This window comes from Etheostoma cragini, chromosome 22 (genome assembly GCF_013103735.1).
Source record: "Etheostoma cragini isolate CJK2018 chromosome 22, CSU_Ecrag_1.0, whole genome shotgun sequence".
In the NCBI taxonomy this organism is placed as follows: Eukaryota; Metazoa; Chordata; class Actinopteri; order Perciformes; family Percidae; genus Etheostoma; species Etheostoma cragini.
The window spans coordinates 13,933,228-13,953,630 of NC_048428.1; the positions used below are offsets into that span (position 1 = coordinate 13,933,228).

General features: G+C 39.6%; 3 protein-coding genes across 5 annotated transcripts in view; 1 reads left to right on the forward strand and 2 right to left on the reverse strand.

Annotated features, from left to right (window-relative positions):
• Positions 1-3,137, forward strand: part of zbtb47b (zinc finger and BTB domain containing 47b) — a 23,899-nt gene extending 20,762 nt beyond the window's left edge. Inside the window, exons 5-6 of the mRNA XM_034861655.1 lie at positions 431-575; positions 908-3,137. Of these exons, the coding sequence (XP_034717546.1) occupies positions 431-575; positions 908-1,353 (591 nt within the window). The 3' untranslated portion in view covers positions 1,354-3,137. The remainder of the gene's footprint in view (positions 1-430; positions 576-907) is intronic.
• A 5,171-nt stretch (positions 3,138-8,308) lies between these two features.
• On the reverse strand, positions 8,309-11,942 carry klhl40b (kelch-like family member 40b). Its single transcript, XM_034861660.1, has 6 exons — positions 10,569-11,942; positions 9,874-10,034; positions 9,682-9,789; positions 9,330-9,515; positions 8,983-9,132; positions 8,309-8,703 (listed from the first exon to the last, which is right to left on the reverse strand). Exons 1-6 carry the CDS (start codon positions 11,697-11,699, stop codon positions 8,592-8,594), a joined length of 1,848 nt encoding a protein of 615 aa, XP_034717551.1. The 5' UTR covers positions 11,700-11,942; the 3' UTR covers positions 8,309-8,591.
• Positions 11,943-13,043: 1,101 nt separating this feature from the next.
• On the reverse strand, positions 13,044-19,812 carry hhatlb (hedgehog acyltransferase like, b). 3 transcript variants are annotated; one of them, XM_034861667.1, is made up of 12 exons: positions 19,618-19,812; positions 17,874-18,011; positions 16,207-16,274; positions 16,000-16,113; positions 14,943-15,137; positions 14,658-14,867; positions 14,312-14,483; positions 14,061-14,205; positions 13,943-13,978; positions 13,663-13,864; positions 13,436-13,577; positions 13,044-13,356 (listed from the first exon to the last, which is right to left on the reverse strand). In XM_034861667.1, exons 2-12 carry the CDS (start codon positions 17,977-17,979, stop codon positions 13,148-13,150), a joined length of 1,599 nt encoding a protein of 532 aa, XP_034717558.1. In that variant the 5' UTR covers positions 17,980-18,011; positions 19,618-19,812; the 3' UTR covers positions 13,044-13,147. The 3 variants fall into 3 exon arrangements, with proteins under 3 accessions (XP_034717558.1, XP_034717559.1, XP_034717560.1); XM_034861668.1 differs by having other exon boundaries at positions 19,758-19,777; XM_034861669.1 differs by lacking the exons at positions 16,000-16,113; positions 16,207-16,274; positions 17,874-18,011; positions 19,618-19,812 and adding an exon at positions 15,887-15,983.
• Positions 19,813-20,403: the final 591 nt, after the last annotated feature.

Here is a 20,403-nt window from a genome sequence, read left to right on the forward strand (position 1 = left end):
CCCCCCCCCCCCCCCCCCCCCCCCCTCCACCATGTACGGATTAGGCTGTAGTATCAATTTTAGGCGGAGAAGAATACTAAGAAACCTTAGGAAAGCAATGCTCGGTGGTGTTTTTGCCTCCAATGTCGCTTTCCAGGCAGCTAACCCTATCCTTAACCCTAAACATAACCCTTGCGGCGCTGCCTAGAAGGAGATGTTGGGGGCAAAAAAACACCAAACACCAAAAGCCATAGGATTTCACAGCTCCGCTGGATCTGTGAACCCGGTCCCCTCGGGCTTGGACTCCTAAAAATCTTAGCGGAAACGGAGTACCCACAGCCTCAGTTTTTGGTACCTACTAAAACCCACCAATACTCTCTTTGTGACTACCATTTATGAGACTATTTCTGATTAAGACTTTGTACAAAATTTTCATTGTGTGCCATTTCAGAACTGCAGTGAGCGCTTCCAGTACAAATACCAGCTCCGTTCCCACATGAGCATCCACATCGGACACAAGCAGTTCATGTGCCAGTGGTGCGGAAAGGACTTCAACATGAAACAGTACTTTGACGAACACATGAAGACACACACTGGTGAGTCACTTTTGCATTACTAGGACACTAGGTCACAAAGTACAAACAAAATAGAGACCCACTCTCCCACTCTGGTCCATAGCACAACTACTGGTTAAAACTACACATTTCGGTGGATATTGCAAACTCATTAGCAAACTGTTTGCTATTTAGTTGACAGCAGACACAAAGTGACATTAGCACTTAATTTTTTTGAGATATGTTTTCGGAAGTCGCAGCAATTGCACCACTATGTTCACCAGCTATTTGCCAAACTTAAGCATTGATTATAGCAGCTTTAAATATTATGACGCATGTGTGTTTTTCAGCATGTTGTGTCCTTCTTTGTGCAGGAGAGAAGCCTTACATCTGTGAGATTTGTGGTAAGAGCTTCACGAGCCGGCCCAACATGAAGCGCCACCGCCGCACCCACACCGGGGAGAAGCCCTACCCCTGCGAGGTGTGCGGCCAGCGCTTCCGCTTCTCCAACATGCTCAAGGCCCACAGGGAGAAATGCTTCCGCGTCAGCAACCCCATGGTTACTGATGGCAACGACCCCCTCGTCCTCCATCAGCCTCTGGCCTCGCCCACCGTGGACTCTTCCGGTCAGGTGCAGCTGAGGACGGCGCTCCCTGCCACGTCTGCAATCACACCCGCTGCTGCCTCTAGCCCACACTCCCTCCATGGCACCCAGCTGTCTCTCCCCCTGCTGCACTCCATGGGGGGCCTGCCTCCGAGCCCACATTTACCCCCTCTGCCTCCCCTGTTCCCTGCTGGTAGGATGAACTCCAACAACTAACAAATATGTGTAGCATCGAAAGCACCTTTGTAACATTTGTTTTTCTTAGAGCTTGTAAAGAGGACTTCTGCAGGAGAGTGATGCACCTCAGTGACATTTACACCGAGGAGAAACACCGACTGAAGGCTAAATGGACGCCTCATAAAAACACACACATACGCCTACCACAATAAAAAATAGTTATTTTTTACTCTGTTAAATACAATATATAACCTCAGAGTCCAGTAGGACATGTTGTCACCGCTCTTTTCCTCATGAATTTTACAACTCATTTGGTTTTATTTGGAATCCCACCACCACAAATATCTCCCCAGAGCCTTGCACAATGCATTGTTTGTAGCATCTTTTACAAAGTTGGAGAAAGAGTTTCCTAAGTCCTCATTCATACAGGGGTATTCCGTCAAGCAAGAACCACATTATGATGAGAATAGATATTTTATTTTTGATCGTTCTCTGCCAAGATGTAGCGAATGGTTCCGGTCTGACCCAGCAATAACCAAATGCTGATTTGTCTCTGATCATATACATGTATATGGCATTGCCAATAACCAAATCCTGTTAGCTCACCTGTATAGTTAGATAATGTTATACAGCATTTTTAATCAATCCTGCACCTTACAGTTAACTCTAGTGATATTACTAGATGTACTCCCTCTTGTCTCGAATGTTATAATCGTTATAAATAGTGTGTAATTCGTGGCACGTTACATCAATTTGTAAGGATGCACGAGAAGTTGTGATGCGTGGAGAGTTGTTCGTGCAATGCAGTATGGTGTTTGTGACGGTGTGTGTGTGTGTGTGAGATGTGAGTCAGAGTCATTAGATGATGATCTTCAAAGCTACGTTCAGCTAATTGACCGAGTCAGGAGGTGAAGTAATTTGTTGACTCTTCTCTTTTGCTTACATTAAGCAAGCGTGCTCCTCTCCTATAGATCTGGCTTTGAGACAATATCACACTTTTCTGTGACTTGTTAGTAAAAACCTAATGTACTCCGACCTACAGTATATTTGTAGGTTTAATATCTAATGTTAATGTTAACTTACATTTTCCAACTAAACCCGATCTGTGTTATTAGTCTGCAGAATACCAAGAGTGTAGGGATAATAATATTCACAAAAACACTGCGTACATAGCTCATTAAGTGTGCACATTTCACCATGATGTATATTGTGAAGTGATAAACATTATATTACAATGACTAAATCTCTTAAAGAGCACTGACGGGGAGTACTTTTGGCACAACAAAGTGCACCACTAAAAGGGCTCCTTACCATTACATCACTATTATAAAATACTCAATTTCTCATAACCGTGATCTGTAGAAGCTGATCAAAGTGAGGGACATGCAGTATGTAATACAGCTCAAACATTTGTGGCTCTATGTGCACTTTTGACAACTGTTTGTCATTAACCTACTGGAGTAGAACTGAAAGAATAGAAAATAATCAAATCCTTGTCCATGAAAAGTTCTTCTCTTAAAGGATTTTCTTAGAAAAATACACTTATTTGCTTTCTTGCCGAGAGTTAGATGAAAAGATGGATACCACTCTCATGTCTGTACGTTAGATATGAAGCTAAAGCCAGAAGCTGCTTAGTTCAGCTTAGTTACTGTAAGCACAAAGACCTGAAACAGAAACAGCTTGGCTCCGTCTGAAGAAAAAAAACAAATTCACCTACCAGCACCTGAAGCTCCGAAAATAACACATTATATTTTGTTTGTTTTATCTGGACAAATACCGAAATAGGACAATTTGCGGCTCACACTTTCGTTTTTTTACACTTTGTTTTTTGTCCAGTTTAAACAAACAAGAATAAACTTTTTAATTATTGAGCTTAGAAGGGGCTGAGGTGGATTTTGTTTCCTTTTGGACATTACAAGGCTACCTATCCCCCTGTTTCCAGTGTTTGTGCTAAGCTAACTGGCTGCTGGCTGTAGCTTCCTAGTTATCGTAAAGATATAAGAGTTGTATCGTATCAATACTGCAAAAAAGCAGACAAGCATAGGCTTCTTCCCAAAAATATCTAAATATTCTATTAAATCTGGCATTCTAATCAATGAATTACCCCAAAAGAGTATCTGTGCACGATTGATGCACTCCCGTTCATTTTATCTATACATAGCCTATTTGTAGTGTAGCGTTAACCTGTAAATATTGTTAAGATGTGTTTCTTCATTGTGATTAATTCCTCATGTTTATATGTGGAGAGTCATTTGAATGTGCCCCCACGTGCGTCTTGGCTGGTACTAAAGAAAGTTGGAATTTGTGGATAAGCTTTTGTTAATCTAATAAGCTGTTCATTGTTTTATTTAAAAGACAAATTGAAGCACCTTAGTGTAGTGTTATGTCTTAGTTCACCCCAGTTACGTGTATTTCTGAAACTGCCATGGTTTAGTGGTTAGGGCCACCACAGATGTTATTTGAAAATGGTACTTTTTCTTTTGTTTCTAAATGTGTATAACACATGTTTTGTACTTTGGTTTGCTGCTTTTGTACAGGGTCCAGTTTGAGACTGCCCTTTAAATAAAAAGTCTAGAGCTGGTAAATAGTTGAATATATTCTGGCTGTGATAAATCCAATTTAGCCTTACTGGGCAGAGAGCTCCAGGGTTATACATGAGATACACTTTTTTTTAAAGATTAATTTTGGGGCTTTTCCCTTTATTCAATAGTGACAGTGGATAGATGGGAAAGGGGGAGAGAAAGAGAGGGGATGACATGCAGCAAAGGGCCACAGGTTGGATTTGAACCCTGGTCACTGCCAAGTAAGCTAGAGGCTGCCCCATGAGCTATAGTTTTTGAGCTTGATGAGGTAACTGCTAACATGTTATACCCACCTAACGATTGATCTAGTCATTGGTAGATGGGGCTTCTATATGTTGACAGAGAAAGGACTAAAGGCAATGTCACATAAACCTAAAGACTGTTGCTCTCTTGTGGTATCTTAGTAAACTACACTCTGTTAGCTACACTAAAGTAAGAGAAAGGCCTCCCTTAAGAGTACATTATCATTCATAGTGTGTCTCTAGTTATTACTGTAGAAGCTAATAGTACTTTTGGATCATAAGAAGAGGCTCAAATTGTACTTACTAAGTATTTTCCCACTTGACTGTTTTGAGAAGCACTAGACCAAGAGACGATACTGAGATACTGTGGTTATAGTTTGTGTGTTTGCATTATACTCGGAGGAATTTGAATGTTTTTGTGTTATGGATGATGATATGTGATTGAAAACAAGTAAGGATAGTAGTTAAAACTACTGATTAATGCACTTTGAATTTGCTTGCCACACAATCCTATAACGGGGCTACTCCAGTTACAAAGTAAACAGAGATGTGTACTGAAAAAAATGATATCCACACAGCCGGCTAAATCCGAAGGCATACATTTTATATTTAAATGTACCATGTGGATATTAATGCTCATTAATTACAGTCAATTTCTATGTGTTATTTGTTTAAATTTGGATCAGAGTTTATTAGGAAGTTGCAGAAGTGGCAGACCGTGGCCTAAGGAGTTATGTGTCACCCGCCACCTCTTCTGTCTGGTTGTTTGACACTGTGCTGCTCTTTAACAAGTATTCATGACTCCTCCCTGAAGGGGCAGTCAGTACAACTAAGGCTGTTGCTGATTTGGCTTGTTCTCCGATCACTTCCATGATTAAGATAAATTAGTTTTAGCTCTTACCATTTTGCCCATATTGAAGGGACTTTCACATGTGACTGTTATATTTCATGAGAAAATGTAAAGGAAGTTTTCAGTTGCCAAATTGAGTAATGAGAAAGATATCAGTTATTGTGAGCACTTTATACTGCAGTTTAGCTAGTATGGTTTCAAGGGTGATATAGAAACCGTTATATGAATCAAAATGTGCTGGTGTGTGTTTTTTTATGTATTTCCATGGCAAACAATTATAGGAAATTGCAAAAATGCAGTCTCTGCCAGAAGTGCGTTGTGGGCAGGTGTTTATTTGGACCAAAGGGACACCCAAACTGTATGTTCAGACCCTGCAAAAAATAAGTCAGACTGTACCTGCTTGGTATCAGTTTTAATATTACACATGAATACACTTCAGTTACAGGCTTCCTCTTTTAGACGTGAATGGCAGTGAGCATATGATCTAATTTGTTTTCCAAGGTCAAATGTGTCCAATTAAAAGCCCTAAATTAATTGTTTTACCCCAATTTTCAAACTATGCTAACTACAGTATACAGTTATTGAACGATGTCCGGAGGAAGCACGAAAGTCTAAATCCACCCTTTAAAGCAGAATTTATATCGTGGATTATTAAGTCAACAATACTTCCTCAACTCCAGCTGCAAATAAGACAAAACCCATCTGAGACTTCATCAAAGCAACACTTAATCAAACGTTCAAATGTATCAAATACATACAAAATGTATTCAAAGACAGACATTTATAAGCCCTGACGTCTCTCAAATCCTAAAAAAGGATATGACAACCTCTTTTTTCTTAAGTTTTCTTAAAAGTTAAATGGTAGTAGATTCTATAAACTGAGAGGGAACATTTTGAACAGTCTTTATAGGAGTCCTATATTCTAGGCAAGTAGCCCTTATGTCTTTTAAATAGCCAAATTTCCTCTACTAAGGCTATCAGCCAAAGGCTTGTTAGATGAAGCAAATGTTTGCCTGCCCTTGTCCTTTAAATAAGGGTTTGTCAGTGATTAGCTGGGTGCCTAGACATCCTAAGGTCTGTGCATTCAGCATTTTACCTAAGTGAAATGTTTGTCAAATAATGAAGCTTTGATGATGGCAGTAGTTTAAAGCAGAGTGCGCATGGGATTTCCAAGTTGGGTTTTTTGCTGGGTAGCTGCTAGTGCCGAAATGTGTATTTTGTGGCCTTCAGCTTAAAGAAATGTTTTGGGATTATTTAATTTTAGTCGCAGTTACTAAAGTTTCATGGCTATAATGGAGAGAAAGCATTTTGTGTATGTAAGAATTTAAAGAAATGTGTGAAGAAGGCTCTTTTGTTAAGAATGGAGCAGTTTTTTTACTCATATTGTGGGTGCAAATTTAAGAAGCTTTTAAACTGACAAAATGAAACCACATGAGTCAAAACTATAAATTGTGTGTTAAAAGTGCCCTGTCACAGAATACTGTTTTTACTTGCATTTTTTGTAACATGTTAGATCCATATGTGTTTGTGTTACGTTGTGAATGTGTAAATGAACTGCTACCTCCTCTGTCAGCTCTAGCCACAGAAAAGAAAAAAGCGGAGAAATTACACCAATTTCAAAAGCTGGTCAGCCTGATGTCATGTTGCCTGAGCTCATTACTATTCATGAGCTCCCTGGCAAAGGAAACTGATAGCCAGGTGCTCATTAGCTAGCTGTTAGCCAATCAGAGTCAAGCAGTTTAGCTCATTGGATATTAATGAGAACTGGCACAAATCGAGCTGAGTCTTCCTGCTGGCTTTCTATACTACGCTAGAATGGCTTGAAACAAGGTAACCAAGGCATTTTTCTACAATAAATGTTACAGAGACCATGGTAGAACTAGAGACAGTACCACAAAGTAAGGAAATATGTGTGGCAGGGCACCTTTAATATAAATAAAATGGAACTTATAAAGTATGCGCTTAATTATTAAAATTTACTGATAGTAAACTACTTTGATAGTTTAAGTCCATTAATAATTTTGAGTCAATAATCTGGTTCCAGCCTCTCAAATGTGAACATTTTCTGTTTTTCTTAGTTTGCTATGATAGTAAAATGAATATATCTGTTTTGGACTGTAGGCTGGGACAAAACAAGATGCCACCTTGTGCATTTTTTAAACCATTTTCTGACATTTTAAAGAAAAACAACTAATCGGTCAGCTGAGTTTTTATTATGTTTTAATAATCATTTGTTGTAGCCCTAGTTAAAAAGTATTAAATGTGTTAGTACTTTTCCTTTGACTGCCAATCGGTTTAAAAAGCAGAAAGCTACTTTTTTATTTTAGCTTAGTTTGTTTAAAAAGATCCATAAAATCACTCACTCGTTTACAAAATGTAAAGGATAACATTGAATAATAAAGTTTGCAACTTTATTGACAAGGCTGGTGCTCTGTGTGTTTAGCCACCAGGGTTTTCAGTTAAGCTAACTAGCTAGCCACGCAGTCCTCTACATTTCTCCACGAATGGCCGACATAGACCTACACACATATTAGCAATATGCTTTTTTTGAGGTTAAATAAAGATTTGAGGTTAAAATAAAGTTTTTTTTAACGGACAATATTGTGTGTTCAGTCATATTTTTGACTCATCTGATAATACTACATTTTGTCAGTTTCTGGGCTCCATATAAACTAGAACACAAAATTAGATAACAGATTTTTGATACTTTGCATGTGAAAATTTGGTTGGCTGTTCTTTTAAGTTTGTTTGAAGGTGACTTTCCCACTTCTTGGGCAAAAATAAATGTGATAATAACCAGGCACAAATGCCATAGTTAATTCAAATATGTATTGTCTACATACCCTCTTTATTTCCCATTCTTACTCATACTGCCGCTGTGTTATATCATAATGTGTACTGTTATTTGCTGATTCTCTACTTTATAATGTAAACACTATGTCTTAGTTAACTCTGGTGTACAAAGACCATGTGTAGGCAGTAGTTGTCAAGTTAAGCTATATTAAAATACTAAAAACCGTACAAGGCCGATAGTGTCTAGAGGTGCTACCAGTGGTATTACCATTAGACTGTATTTTCTGTCTTTTATTGTATTATTGACTAGTGTTTGCTGTCTGTAACACAGCAGAGCGTAATGAAATCATTTCAATATTAAACAGTATAGATATATTATTGCAAATGGAGATGTCTGCTGTTTTTTTGTTTCTTAACTGTATCATGTTTCAGCCATGCTCTCTGAAGGCACCTATTTTATGACTTTGCTGCCCTCTGTTAAGAAATGCACAACTTCTTTCCAACACATTTAAATGACTGCTGAGACAGTGTTTGGTGCTAAATACTTGCATTTTATTCCATTACAGTGCAAAAAATGTCAACAGGCTACAGATTGTTTACAGTTTTACAATCTCAATCAGATTAAAATCACTGAAATGTAAGTATATAAAAATGTCTTCAATCAAAAATTAAAATTGTATGTGATATTAAGTCGAAAGTATAGCTACATTGTTAGAGCATCATAGTGTAAAATAGAACAAACTGAACACCACAGCACTAATGTTAGATGTCACTGTGCACAACTTTTTGTTAACAAGAAGGGAAGGGGGTTTACATCTTGGTGAGACGCAGCGTGTTGAGGCGGACCCCTAGAATAGTGGCCCCTGAAGCATACTGGATTTCTTTGAGTATTCCATTCCACTTCCTCTCTGTCTCGTCAAACCTGAGGAGATTATCAGACTCTGTTCATGAAAGGTAAAACTTGGACACACACACACTGAAAAAGTAACAATCAACTACTCTGGGATTGTTTGTACTACAGCATAGATACCATTTTTCGCTTATTTAATTGTTTCTGAACATAAAAATAAGACTCCCTGTTTTACTTTCTGTTAACACGTAGTCCAGTGTGACACAGCAAGAGTTTCTTTTAGTCTTTATCGTTATTTAAAGTACCAGAAGCGCTATGGATTAATGAATGAACGTGTTTGTTATGACCCACCTCCAGATGTCGTTCATTTCTTTAGGAATGATCTCGTCGCTGTCCTCCAAAGGCATCATGGCAAAACCTCCTACAGCGTACAGCAAGCCAGCCACAGACACCAGGTTCAGAGAGCTACGCTCCTGGGGAAATGCTACAAAGTCTGACCACCTGAAAAATGTAAAACACACACATTTCAAAGCTAAATTTAACCTTTTAAGTGTTTGTTCCTCACAGACAAAAACTGCTTTAAATTAAGTGAGTAATGTAAAAATGTGGCAAACAACAGCAGTACAATGTGTTCAGTGGGATTTTTATATTCTGCAAAGTTTATATTCAGAACAGCACAATAAATCACAGGAACTCACTTGTTGGTAGCGATGTCATACTCTTCCACAGTGTCTGTCAGCCCAGTGTCAGTGACTCCTGCCGCCACATATATTTTGTCCTCATGAACGATGGCTCCGAATAAAGAACGTGCAACCTTCATGGGTGCAAGCTCCTTCCATTCAAATCTCCTGGCATCATACGCACACATCTTCTTCAGACAGCTCCTTTTCACAACAGAGACAAAGAACATAGTGTATCTGAGGTCCTAGCCGTCTCGAGATATGACTTTTACTAAGAAAAATATTCCTGTTCCATGTTCTGGATTAAAGAATATAGCCTTCACACTTGCCAAAGATGGATATTAATGCTTTGATTCCACTTAATACTCACTTGGTGTCTCCCTTTCCTCCGATCACATAAACAACATCGTTGTGGGTTACAGTTGCATGTCCATAGACCGGGTAAGGAAGTGACTCTGATTCACCCCATTTAAAAGATCTGTAAAGGTGTGAATTAATTAGGATTCAGTGCTGAGAACAGCAGTCCATTAAATGGTTTACATTAACTTCGACTTGAACTCACTGTCGGTCATAGACCAAAACTGAGTCCAGCGTGTGCTCCTGCTCCTTCAGTTCCCTCCCTCCCAAAACAAAGATGAAGTTCTCAGCCTCGGCCAGCCCAAACAGGAAGCGTGGAGACGGGAGGGGAGGCATCCCCAGCCAATCAGCACTGACCGGGTCGTACTGAGGTCAAACAGGAGGTCAAACATTTGTGAATAGGGTGATGTCTATTATATAGGTTAAGTATGCATACTGAGGCAGGTAGGTAGATGCACTCACATCAAAACCCCTAACATCCAATGTTCCACATTTCCCTGTATGCAGAGGAATGTATCTGTGGGATGTTAGACCATTATTGTTCCACCATCATTGAAGCTAAATTACATTTACACTGAGTGAGATATGTAAACACAACACACCATGATTTGTTTGGCTGCACTACTTAATTTTATCCGAATTTTCCCAAAATTCAACCTGACATGTTTTTTATCCTTGGAAACTTTGAGATCACTGTTAGAACGGAAAATAAAATGTGGTGGTTTTAAACACAACCACCAGGACACAATGGCTTTTAATACAAATATTGAGCATCATTCAGCAGTGGAGGGGGCACATTATGTGTTGCATCACGTTACCATTTTTAGCACTAGAGGTAAAACATAAATGTTACACATGTTAAATAACACTTTCTCCTCTTTCAAATCTTTATTTGCCTACCTGTAGGAAATAAGAACACAGTGGATTTTCTTGGTTCTGTTCATCAAAAAATAATCCTCCTGCCACAAAGATCTGGTTTTCCTTTGTGACCAGGCTTACGTGGTTCTTGGGGACCTGTGTGGAAAGTGATGCCACGAAGCACTCGTTCCCTGTCGGGTCGTAGGCCACAGCACCTGCCTCATTTACCAATAATATCAAGTTCCTGACAAACATGCCAAATCGCAGGGTGTCATTCAGGATGCCTGGGAGAAGAATTTCTTCTTCTTCTGCTGTATCCTCATTATTTCCATCTATCTCTGCTCCACCCTCCTCCTTCTTGCTTTTGCTTTTTTTAACCTCCGGCATTTTCCCGGCAAGAGCATCTCGAACCAGCTGGAGTTTCTGCTGCAGCTCAGGATTAAAGGAGATCAGTTTGTGTTTCTCCACTTTTTCCTTCAGATAATCCTCATTGACCAGACGCAAACGAACACAATCCAGCAAACCTGGCAGATCTTTCTCTCTGCTCTCAGTGTCCCGGGACATCCAGTTCATCAAAGCCTCGAACACTTCCTCCTCTTTCTCTACGTTCAGATTGTCGTTTGCTATAATGGCTGCCAACTCACCGGGTAGCAGCTGGAGGAACTCCTCATCTCTGGAGATGAGCTGGAAGCGCTCGCAGGCATAGTTTCTGGCAGAGATGGCCAATCTGGGACAGTCCAGCATCAGGCCGAGCCTGAAGACAGCCAGACAGTTGCTGAGGCTCAGGCGCTTTTGTAGGAAAGACACACAAACAGTGAAAATTGAAGGGATCTGGTACACATTAGCCACTGCGAAGATGTCCTGGACGTTCTGCTCTGTCACATTGATTTTGGAGGTGTACAGGTACTTGAGGACCAGCCCTATGACACCTGGCTCCACATCCTCCAAGATGATCTCTTTCTTTTTGCTCTCCTCCAGGTCAGACAGAAAGATGGAGCGGAAGTACGAGCTGCAGGCGCACAGGACCAGGCGGTGGCAGGGGAACTCCTTGTCTTTGATCTTCAGCACGCAGTCAACCAGCTTCTCATTCTCCAGCATGTCGAACAGGCCGTCCTGGAGCAACGTCTGCTGGTACAGCCTGGGTTCGTCCATGGGGTTTATTGGTAGAGCCATCGTTCCTGGCAGGGCAGGTTTAAAGAGCCTTTCAGGGGCTTCAAATCAAACCAAAGTGGATCTTTTTTACAGTAGAGTTTTAGTTTCTAGCCTGGAAAGAGGATTCAGAGACACAGTCCGTCTGCTACTAACCCTCACCAGCTGAACCTCGGGACGGCCCACTCCCTCAGCTGTCAGGACCCTTCAACTGAGCTCCAACTGGTAGGTTATTTATAGTCCGGGTGCTCGGTGTGGAGCTATGGGCTTCATTCTGAAACATGAGATGCAATGCCCACGCTTCAATCCCCTTCTCCACCTCCAACCTCGACCCTACCCACTCCCCAGGAACATCCACCCACTCTCGGACAGCTGACACATTGCTTCATGGGAATTATGTCCATCCTGAGTCACGGGTGCATCTGGAGTGGATGGGTTACTCATTATAGCAACAGTGTCGCTCTGTTAATTTCTCATATTATTATTATGGAACTCACATAATATTTCAACTTTGGTGCCCAAAAGAAAATGTTTATTTTTCTTATTGTCAACAAATCCCATTAAAAGATGAAAATCAGCAAAGAATTGTTGCTACTAACATTGATTTTTGTGTTCTTTGTTGCCAAAGCCTGCTAAAAATTATTCATTTGTGCAATAGACCTCAACGTTGTGCACTGAGTGACATGTTTATTCTTTACAATGGACATGATCACATGGTGTATTAAACCACGGCTTAAAATAGTGCCCAACAAAGAGACAGTTTACTTCTGTTTTAAGAATGTTTGCTAAAAAACTACAGAGCCATGCTGTTGTAGGGAATTAAGCCTTCTTTAAAACAAATGACAATATATTCATTACAATGTTTTGTAGACACTTTTATATACAAGACGTTTTAGACATACACAAGTCAATTTTATTACAAAAAAACGGAAATAAGCCCCTATCAGTAAATCCCATCCAGGTGACTCACCACAGGTGTGACCAGAGTTCAAAAAGTTTCCAGTGTGGAGGCATCAGGAATAAAGCTGCCAACTGCTAAGGTAATGCTACAGAGCTACATCACAACCCTAAGATTAACACTGACTCATGCACTGCAATAAGAACTTTTCTCTCAGTCATATTCACACAGCTCCATCAGAAAGGAAACTCTCAATATAGACACAAAACATTTGAACAAATCTTTGCAGTTTATTTTAATTAATGACAAGGGTTTCACTATGTTAAACCTCTTAACTGTGTTGTTACACTTATTGTTATTTATTTTCAGTGGCTACTGAACATTATACTATATACTACATCATGTTTCATATTTTACTCCCTTTCATGTATAAACACATGATTGTAAACTTATTAACAGTTTTTTTTTTCTCTACATCAGCAGAAACAAGCATCCATTTGCAATTAATTGTTTAAAATCCGGACTGGCGACAACACTCTTGGCTGTAAACATCCTTTGCTATTAGTGAAAATATCTACTCTGCTTTTTCCTTGCTCGGATCTGCAACTGGTTGAGCAGCAGTGGGTGAAGCTGCGGTTGGGCTGGCGGGGGTGGCGCTCGTAGGTGGGGCAGGAGGAAGAGGATCGGGATCATTGATAAGGGCCTGCCCCCTCTCTCTCTCCTTAATCACTTGAATCAGGCAGTAGGTCACAAACATGACAATGATGGTGGTAATAGGGAAGCCTGGGGGAAATAAAAACAACTTGATCAATGGAGTTGATCAGAAATGAAACCGGCTTTGAAATGAACAAAACAAAATCACCTTTGAGAAGCAGTCGCTTGGCAACCAACTTGGCAAAATCCAAACTGTTCAAGGCCAGGATGTTGTACAACACAATAGTCCAGAAGTTCAAAGTATTGAAGATGGCTCTGATCCGACGGGACATTGCTTCTGACATTTCCATCTGTTAATAAAACATTAATATCTACAAAAAGCATTTTTTGTCAGTATCCTAACTAAAATGTTAAAGGCCCCCTGTGCTAACAAACCTCAAAAGAAGCAAAAGGCTCCATGGAGAAGAACTTGGCGGTCCACAACTCAAAGTTGAGGCCAAAACAGTTCAGGAAAGCCCAGATCAGCACCACCTCGCAAGGTCCCAGCCAGAGGATGGTGACACCGAAGGTGCACAGTGTAGCCACCAGCTCCTCCACCACATTCTCATGGTTTCCACCCAGGTAATTGTACACATACCTGCAGAAAATGAGATAGCATCAGAACCTATTTCTTTGTCAAAATGAATAACACTTTAATTTAATTCACTGATCTCACTTGCACAACCACTCGTTGATCCCTCTGTCAAAATGGCTGTGAAAGAAAAAAAAAAAAAGTTTAGTTTTACGGATTTGTGTGGTTTAATAAGCCAAATGTAATCAAGCTGTGTACGCACGTTTCAGCGAACACGTAGAGCATAGTGATGCATTTTGGTGGCTTGGGAGGGTCCAGATGATCCAGTCTGGACACTGTGTTGATGACTCCAAACATAACAGCTGCTTTTACCCAGTCATACACCAGGTTGAAGTAAGCTAGGCCCACTGGAAACAATGCAGTTGCATTAGCTATGCAGTAAAAAAAAGTCTGATCTGCTTAACATGCCACAGCATTAAGTCAACACATGGATTTGGGGGAGGTGGCACAGACCTAGAGCCCAGTCAGATTCATGTTTCAGCAGCTTCAGGTCGGTGGGGATGGTGAGGATGTACATGAAATGGAAGAGGACATCCACGAAAATGACGACTCCCAGGTGCATCAGGCCCTGCAGACTTATGTTCCACATCTCCCACTCTTTCCTGGTCAGGTCTGATTTGTTGACCTGCAGAGGGCAGCAGACACATGTCACAAAGCCAGAGGCCTCCACATTGCTATGCGACAGCTCAAAAAGGCCTCATCTGTGACAGTGGTTCCCAATGTCCACGCCACTAAATGAACAAGATCGAACAATGTCCGAGCTGCTGGATGACTGGGAATATCAACACATTTAACTTACTTGAACATAAAACTTGTCAAAGGTCATGATGGGTCCAAAATAGAAGAAGGGGAGGTAGAAGTTGTACTTTAGCAGCTCCAGGATGTTGTAGTTTCCATCTTTCCTCTCACAGTTCTCCAGAGCAAAGCTCATACAGCGCATAATGGTAAACCCACAACCTCCGTAGAAGAGAACATGACGCAGCTCAAAGTCACCCTCCACAAAACCGGCCTATAATGAGGAGAAACAGGCTGAACCGTTAATATTCTTTTATAGTGTAACTTCTGTTAGGTGGCCGCTGTTTACCTGCCAGGACACAAAGGGTTCACACTTGAATGTAGCAAGTGTACAAAGGCCGGCAACGAAGCAAAGCCAGCGGATTTTCACTAAGGAGATGCTGTAGAGCAGGATACAGTGGGACAGGATGAGGGTGACGTAGGTCCAGCCCATACTGGTCCACACGGCCAGCAGCCCATACACCATGTACACCAGGGACCTGTACTGTGGGACAGAAATGCAGTTTCACTTATGGACAAATTTGAGGTACTTTATTTCCACTGCATTCAACTCCACTGCATATCACAGTCAAATATTGTAATTTTTATTTCACCACATTAGTCCTACAGCTGTAATTACTTTTCAGATTACAATTTTTAACATCTTTTCCATCCAGTGAAAACCACGTGGTTTATCTCTACATTTGGTGATTTTGAATAGGCATTATTTTGTCATAAACTGAATGGTTAAGTGTTTCTCCATGGGTTGAGAAAATTCCCCTACTTCTAAAACTAAAGGATTAAAATATCCCAAAAAAGAAATCAAAGATGCAGCTGATGTCTTTAAATTGTAGATATAAATTGCTCACAAAGCTACACGTAACACATCTTTACAGTCAATTGATAACTAAGAAACGTCTTTTGATTATGCCATATTGATTGTGAACTGTCCAAATTTCCCCTTTAAGGTTGAATTGGTGAAAACGTTTACACAAAGCAACAAATATTATAAAATCTACAATAAACAAAACTGCCATAAGTGATTGTGGTAAATGTATGGAGCTACATTTCTATTTGATGTCTGCTTCATTCTTCATCAACAGTCATTTTCTTTCCACCCGGTTCCATTCATTATCTGCTTTTCAGCTGAGGATTTTAAAAGTGACTATGGAATGTTGCACAAAGAAATAGTGAGAAAGAGGATTTCAAATGTCACCAAGTATTCATGATAACACAACACAGTGTTTCTTCCACCTCAGTTCACAGTGGCTCAATGTTTTGCTTGGATCCTTAAACCTGAGTCCTTTACATAATTTTACTAAATTCTTCTTCCTGCTGCAGCTCAATCAGTCCATCAGTAGAAGTACCTGTGGAGCCAACATGGAGCAGATCTTTGCAAACAGTACGTGACCAGAGAGAGCAAACAGGATGTGCGCTTTGAAGGTGGAAAACCACATCATCCACTCCAAATCAGCTGTATCCTGTAGATAAATGAGCAGAAAAAGGAAAATGAGAAAAGTTTTTACATCATGACAAATGTCTTGATTTATTATGAATATATCAGGTTCTCTCACCATTTTCCTTCCAAAGTAGTACCATCCTGGCTTCACGCTGGTTTTAAACGTCTTTCTGTTTGCACTTGCTGAAAATAGAAACAAAAGATAAGAAAAAAATGCAAAAAGTCCTTACATTTGAACATCAACGCACAAAACAATTACTTTTTCTGTTGCTTTATATTTATTTTTTTAACATATTTTTTTAATATATTTAAAATGTCCTTGTCCTTGAATGTAGATGTTTTGATGTTACTTTTGTCACAAGTGACAGTGAAACTCTAAATAACTGCAAAACCAACACAGGACCTATTTTTTTCTTGTGCTCTGTGGTATTAATACTGACACCTGATCTCCTCTGCGTGGTCTGCATAGCTCATACTCTTCACCCTCACACAGTGACTCTGCCCCTGCACTGTATGTACACTGCACATTGTGTTGCCTGTAAGTGACTACACTACACACGGCAAAAGCTCTTACTTATGCTCAACATCAGGCTTACAGTCCCAGACAGAAGAAATGCACTGATTTCCCTAAATACATATACGATTTGAGTAGTTCACACATGGTTATGTGTTTGCACATCTGCATAAGAGTGTGTCTGTAAATGTGGAAAGAAACTAATTAAAAGTTATTGTTTTTGTGCATCCTTTGATGTACTTGTATCATTGGACACAAGTACAAGTACAACGTACTTGTGTCCAATGATACAAGTACATCAAAGGACACAAGTACATTGTGTCCAATGTTCTTGTGTCTAATCAATATCATTGAATTTCACAAACATCAACTTTTGATGCACTAATTTTGAACTTCATTTTTCCGTTACATAATGTGTAATTATCACATCTATAAAATGTGACACATTGCATTGTAATACGCATGTTTTGTTCCATACAGTAGGCCTATTACATAAAAGACATTTGTCATAGTTAAGAAAAGCACACGTGTGAATAATAACACTAATGATTGCTAAATTCCATTCGGCTGCTCTGTTTTAGGGTCTAGCTTTTCGTGCATGCCTTACTGCGAGACTTATGTGCCGACATTGAAGTTGTTACTAACACCTGTAATTTTCCTATTACAATGATTCAAAATGTCTGCTGTGGAAAAATGTTGTGCAATTTTTAGGGCGCTATATAGAGTATAAACTTCAACATTTATCACATACAAAAAGTCTCAATAACATATCAAAGTTGCAGATTCCTTTTCTTTTTGATAAACTCATTAATTAAGCATGATATCTCCTTCCCACTATGGTTTTGTTGCACCTGGGAGGTATAAGGTGAGAGGAAAAATGTACAGATGTGTCATCTTCATAAGTAAATAAACTCCACATCCATTAGTTTTGATACATATTTAAATCTGCCCAACTTTAACTTGGGCAGAGTTCCATTCAGCCAGATTCATTGAGAACACCTGTGTGAGTGGGCAGGGCTTTGCAGCCTGTTCATTGGCTCCTATTGAAGAAGAGGACCAGTCATTTCCTAAAACAACTGGGTACTGAGTGAGTATTAACAGACGTATTCTTAGTTGAATTAAATTGTGAGTATAGTACATATATGAGTATATACAGTATACATGTATAGTGATTGTTTGTGTGCATGCTAAACATTGTTTGACAAGCAGGGCATTCCAGCACTCTCTCCACTTTGGGTTTGGGTGTTTTTTGGTGTGCTTTTACTCACAACTGGACACGTCAAAGATCCAGCCAGCCGCCCAGAACATGGCCAGACAAAGCACCGTGTTGTAAAAATAGATCTCATATTTGGGAAGTGCAGCTTTGATTCCCATGATGACACCGACAGGAAGAGCTCTAGAGGCTCCTGAACACACAAACACCAGTTCATACTTTACTAGTACAACCAAACCAGGTTTTTACTTGTAAAACAGCATTGTGTTGCATAGCATCATTGCACAGTTTGGCTGGCCTATTACACCTAAAAATAAGAAACTAATGGTTCGCATGAAGGTCATCATCTCTTTGCCATCGTCCTCACTTCTGTAGTCTACAACAGGAGGGAGGACACTTCAGGGCTGTGAGGTTAGAGCTAAAAAGGAAAGTGCAACAATGTCACTTCAATGTTTGTATGAGAGACATGAGATTCCAACTTTAACTAAGAATAGACTTCTCAGCTTCTCAATCATTCTTGATTTAGGTCACTGTCCCATGTTAAGTACTGTATTTGCCCTGACTTAGTATTGTTAGAAAGTAAAAGTAGTTCACTTCTTGTACTGTTATGCTTTAGACACTTTCTGTGGTACTTTATACTTTTACTCCACGATGATACTTCAGAGGGAGATTTAGCATCTGTACATCACTGTACTTTTTGCACCTACTGTAATTAAGCTTTGTACCAGTGGTGGGAGAATGATTCGGATTCTTTTAAGTACAAGTAACAATACCACAATGTAAATCTTTTGTACTACATTTACTTTAGTAAAAGTGCAAACATAGCGACAAAGTAAGAACCAAAAGTAAAAGTACTCATTATACAGAATGGCCCCTGTCAGTGTTATATTATTACATTATTGGATCATCTACTGTACAACGTCATCACACAACACATTCAGGATTTGACACTGTTAAGAGAACTATTTTTATAGCTTTGTTTACAAAATGTATTTTCAGATTGGGGAATTGCTTTCAGTGGTGGAAGAAACTGATACATTTTACTTAATTACCCATACCTTAATATGAAAATACTCTTGCAAGTAAAAGGTCTGCATTCAAAATGATAAAAATTTATTTAAGGGTAAAGTATCAGTAAAAGTAGTCAGAGTAGCATAAAATGGAAATGCTCAAGTAAAGCTCACCAAAATTGTACTCAAGCACAGTAGACCATTGCACTTAAGAAAAGGATTTGTACACTTCTGCTACTTTTTAATACCATGTACAGTGCATGCCAAATAGAAATAGTAGGCTTTTGTCAATATTAGCTGTTACAATACAGTTGAATGCTTTATTCGGATATCTCTTCTGCAATTTAAGAAGCATGTTTTCTTTTCTCTTTTACATTCCATGGCTTTCAGAGACTTAATACTGCAGTATCATGTGGTCCACGTGTCTCACAGTTGAAATTATTGTTTTATATGCTAAACGCCACCATCATCTGGGAATTTTAACTTGTGATTATCAGGTAAAAAGCACCGTGGAGGGTGAGTTCTCACTTTTTAGAACTCACATAAGCTACATCAACAAAGAACAGCTGCCTGCTATTTTTAACCAAACAACTTCTGCCCAATTAGTTATGTTACATTAAAACAACACTGTTTGCTGTGTAATACAAAGAAACAAGCTCAAAATTATCTTTTAAGTCTGCACATAACTTTATTAAAATCTCTGCCTGTTTTTTCTTCGCAATTCTGTTAAAAGTCTCACACGGTCACGCACTTCACATCGTCCTCCACAGCACCTGTTGTGATACTGACCTTGAACGCACCAGTTGCACCCAGAAGGAGTTGCTACAAAACACGTTTTTTTCTCTCTCGATTTGTTCAAAAAGGGGGGGGGGAAATGTAGATGAAAATTTAATTTTAAAAATAAAAATCAAGAAAACGTAAACCTTTACATCTGCTCAGAGTGGGCTGCGGGTCCCTCTGACTCCCTAAGAGGGAGTTGCCACCGGTTAAAGGTGACATGATGTATTTATACTTTGACCACTGACAAAGGGGGAGGAACATTAGAACTGTTAACACACTTTAAAGCACACATTGGGAGGTTTTCATTGAGTGTTTTAACTTCATTTACCACCTGGTACTTCTCTAAATGATGCAGCAGAGGTTAAACCACCTTAACCTACTTACTGAAGCTTTAGTGTGCGGAACACACTATGTTTTGTTTATATTAGGACATATCACATTTAGCATTGGACTGTCATATGACAATGAGCATGACTATGTAAATGGTACGTTAGCGTATTTGTGTATTTGGTCTGTAACAATTTGAATTATTTCTATTTTCAAATGAAGAGCTCTCTTGTCTCTTTTCCCTTGCTGCTATTTTCCATATTCCTGTCTGCCAGGGCCAGATCTGGATTGGGAGGGTCTAAACCTGTTGCAATTTTGAGCTGTAGCCAAACATCCCAGCTTGCAACGTCCATGCCTCCCACATTCTACAATAGACTGTGAGACAACAAACAGTGCCGTCTAGTGACAGGAACACAAAATACAAAGCATTGGTGTCACTACAGCTAGAAACACAAAGCAACCCCAAAA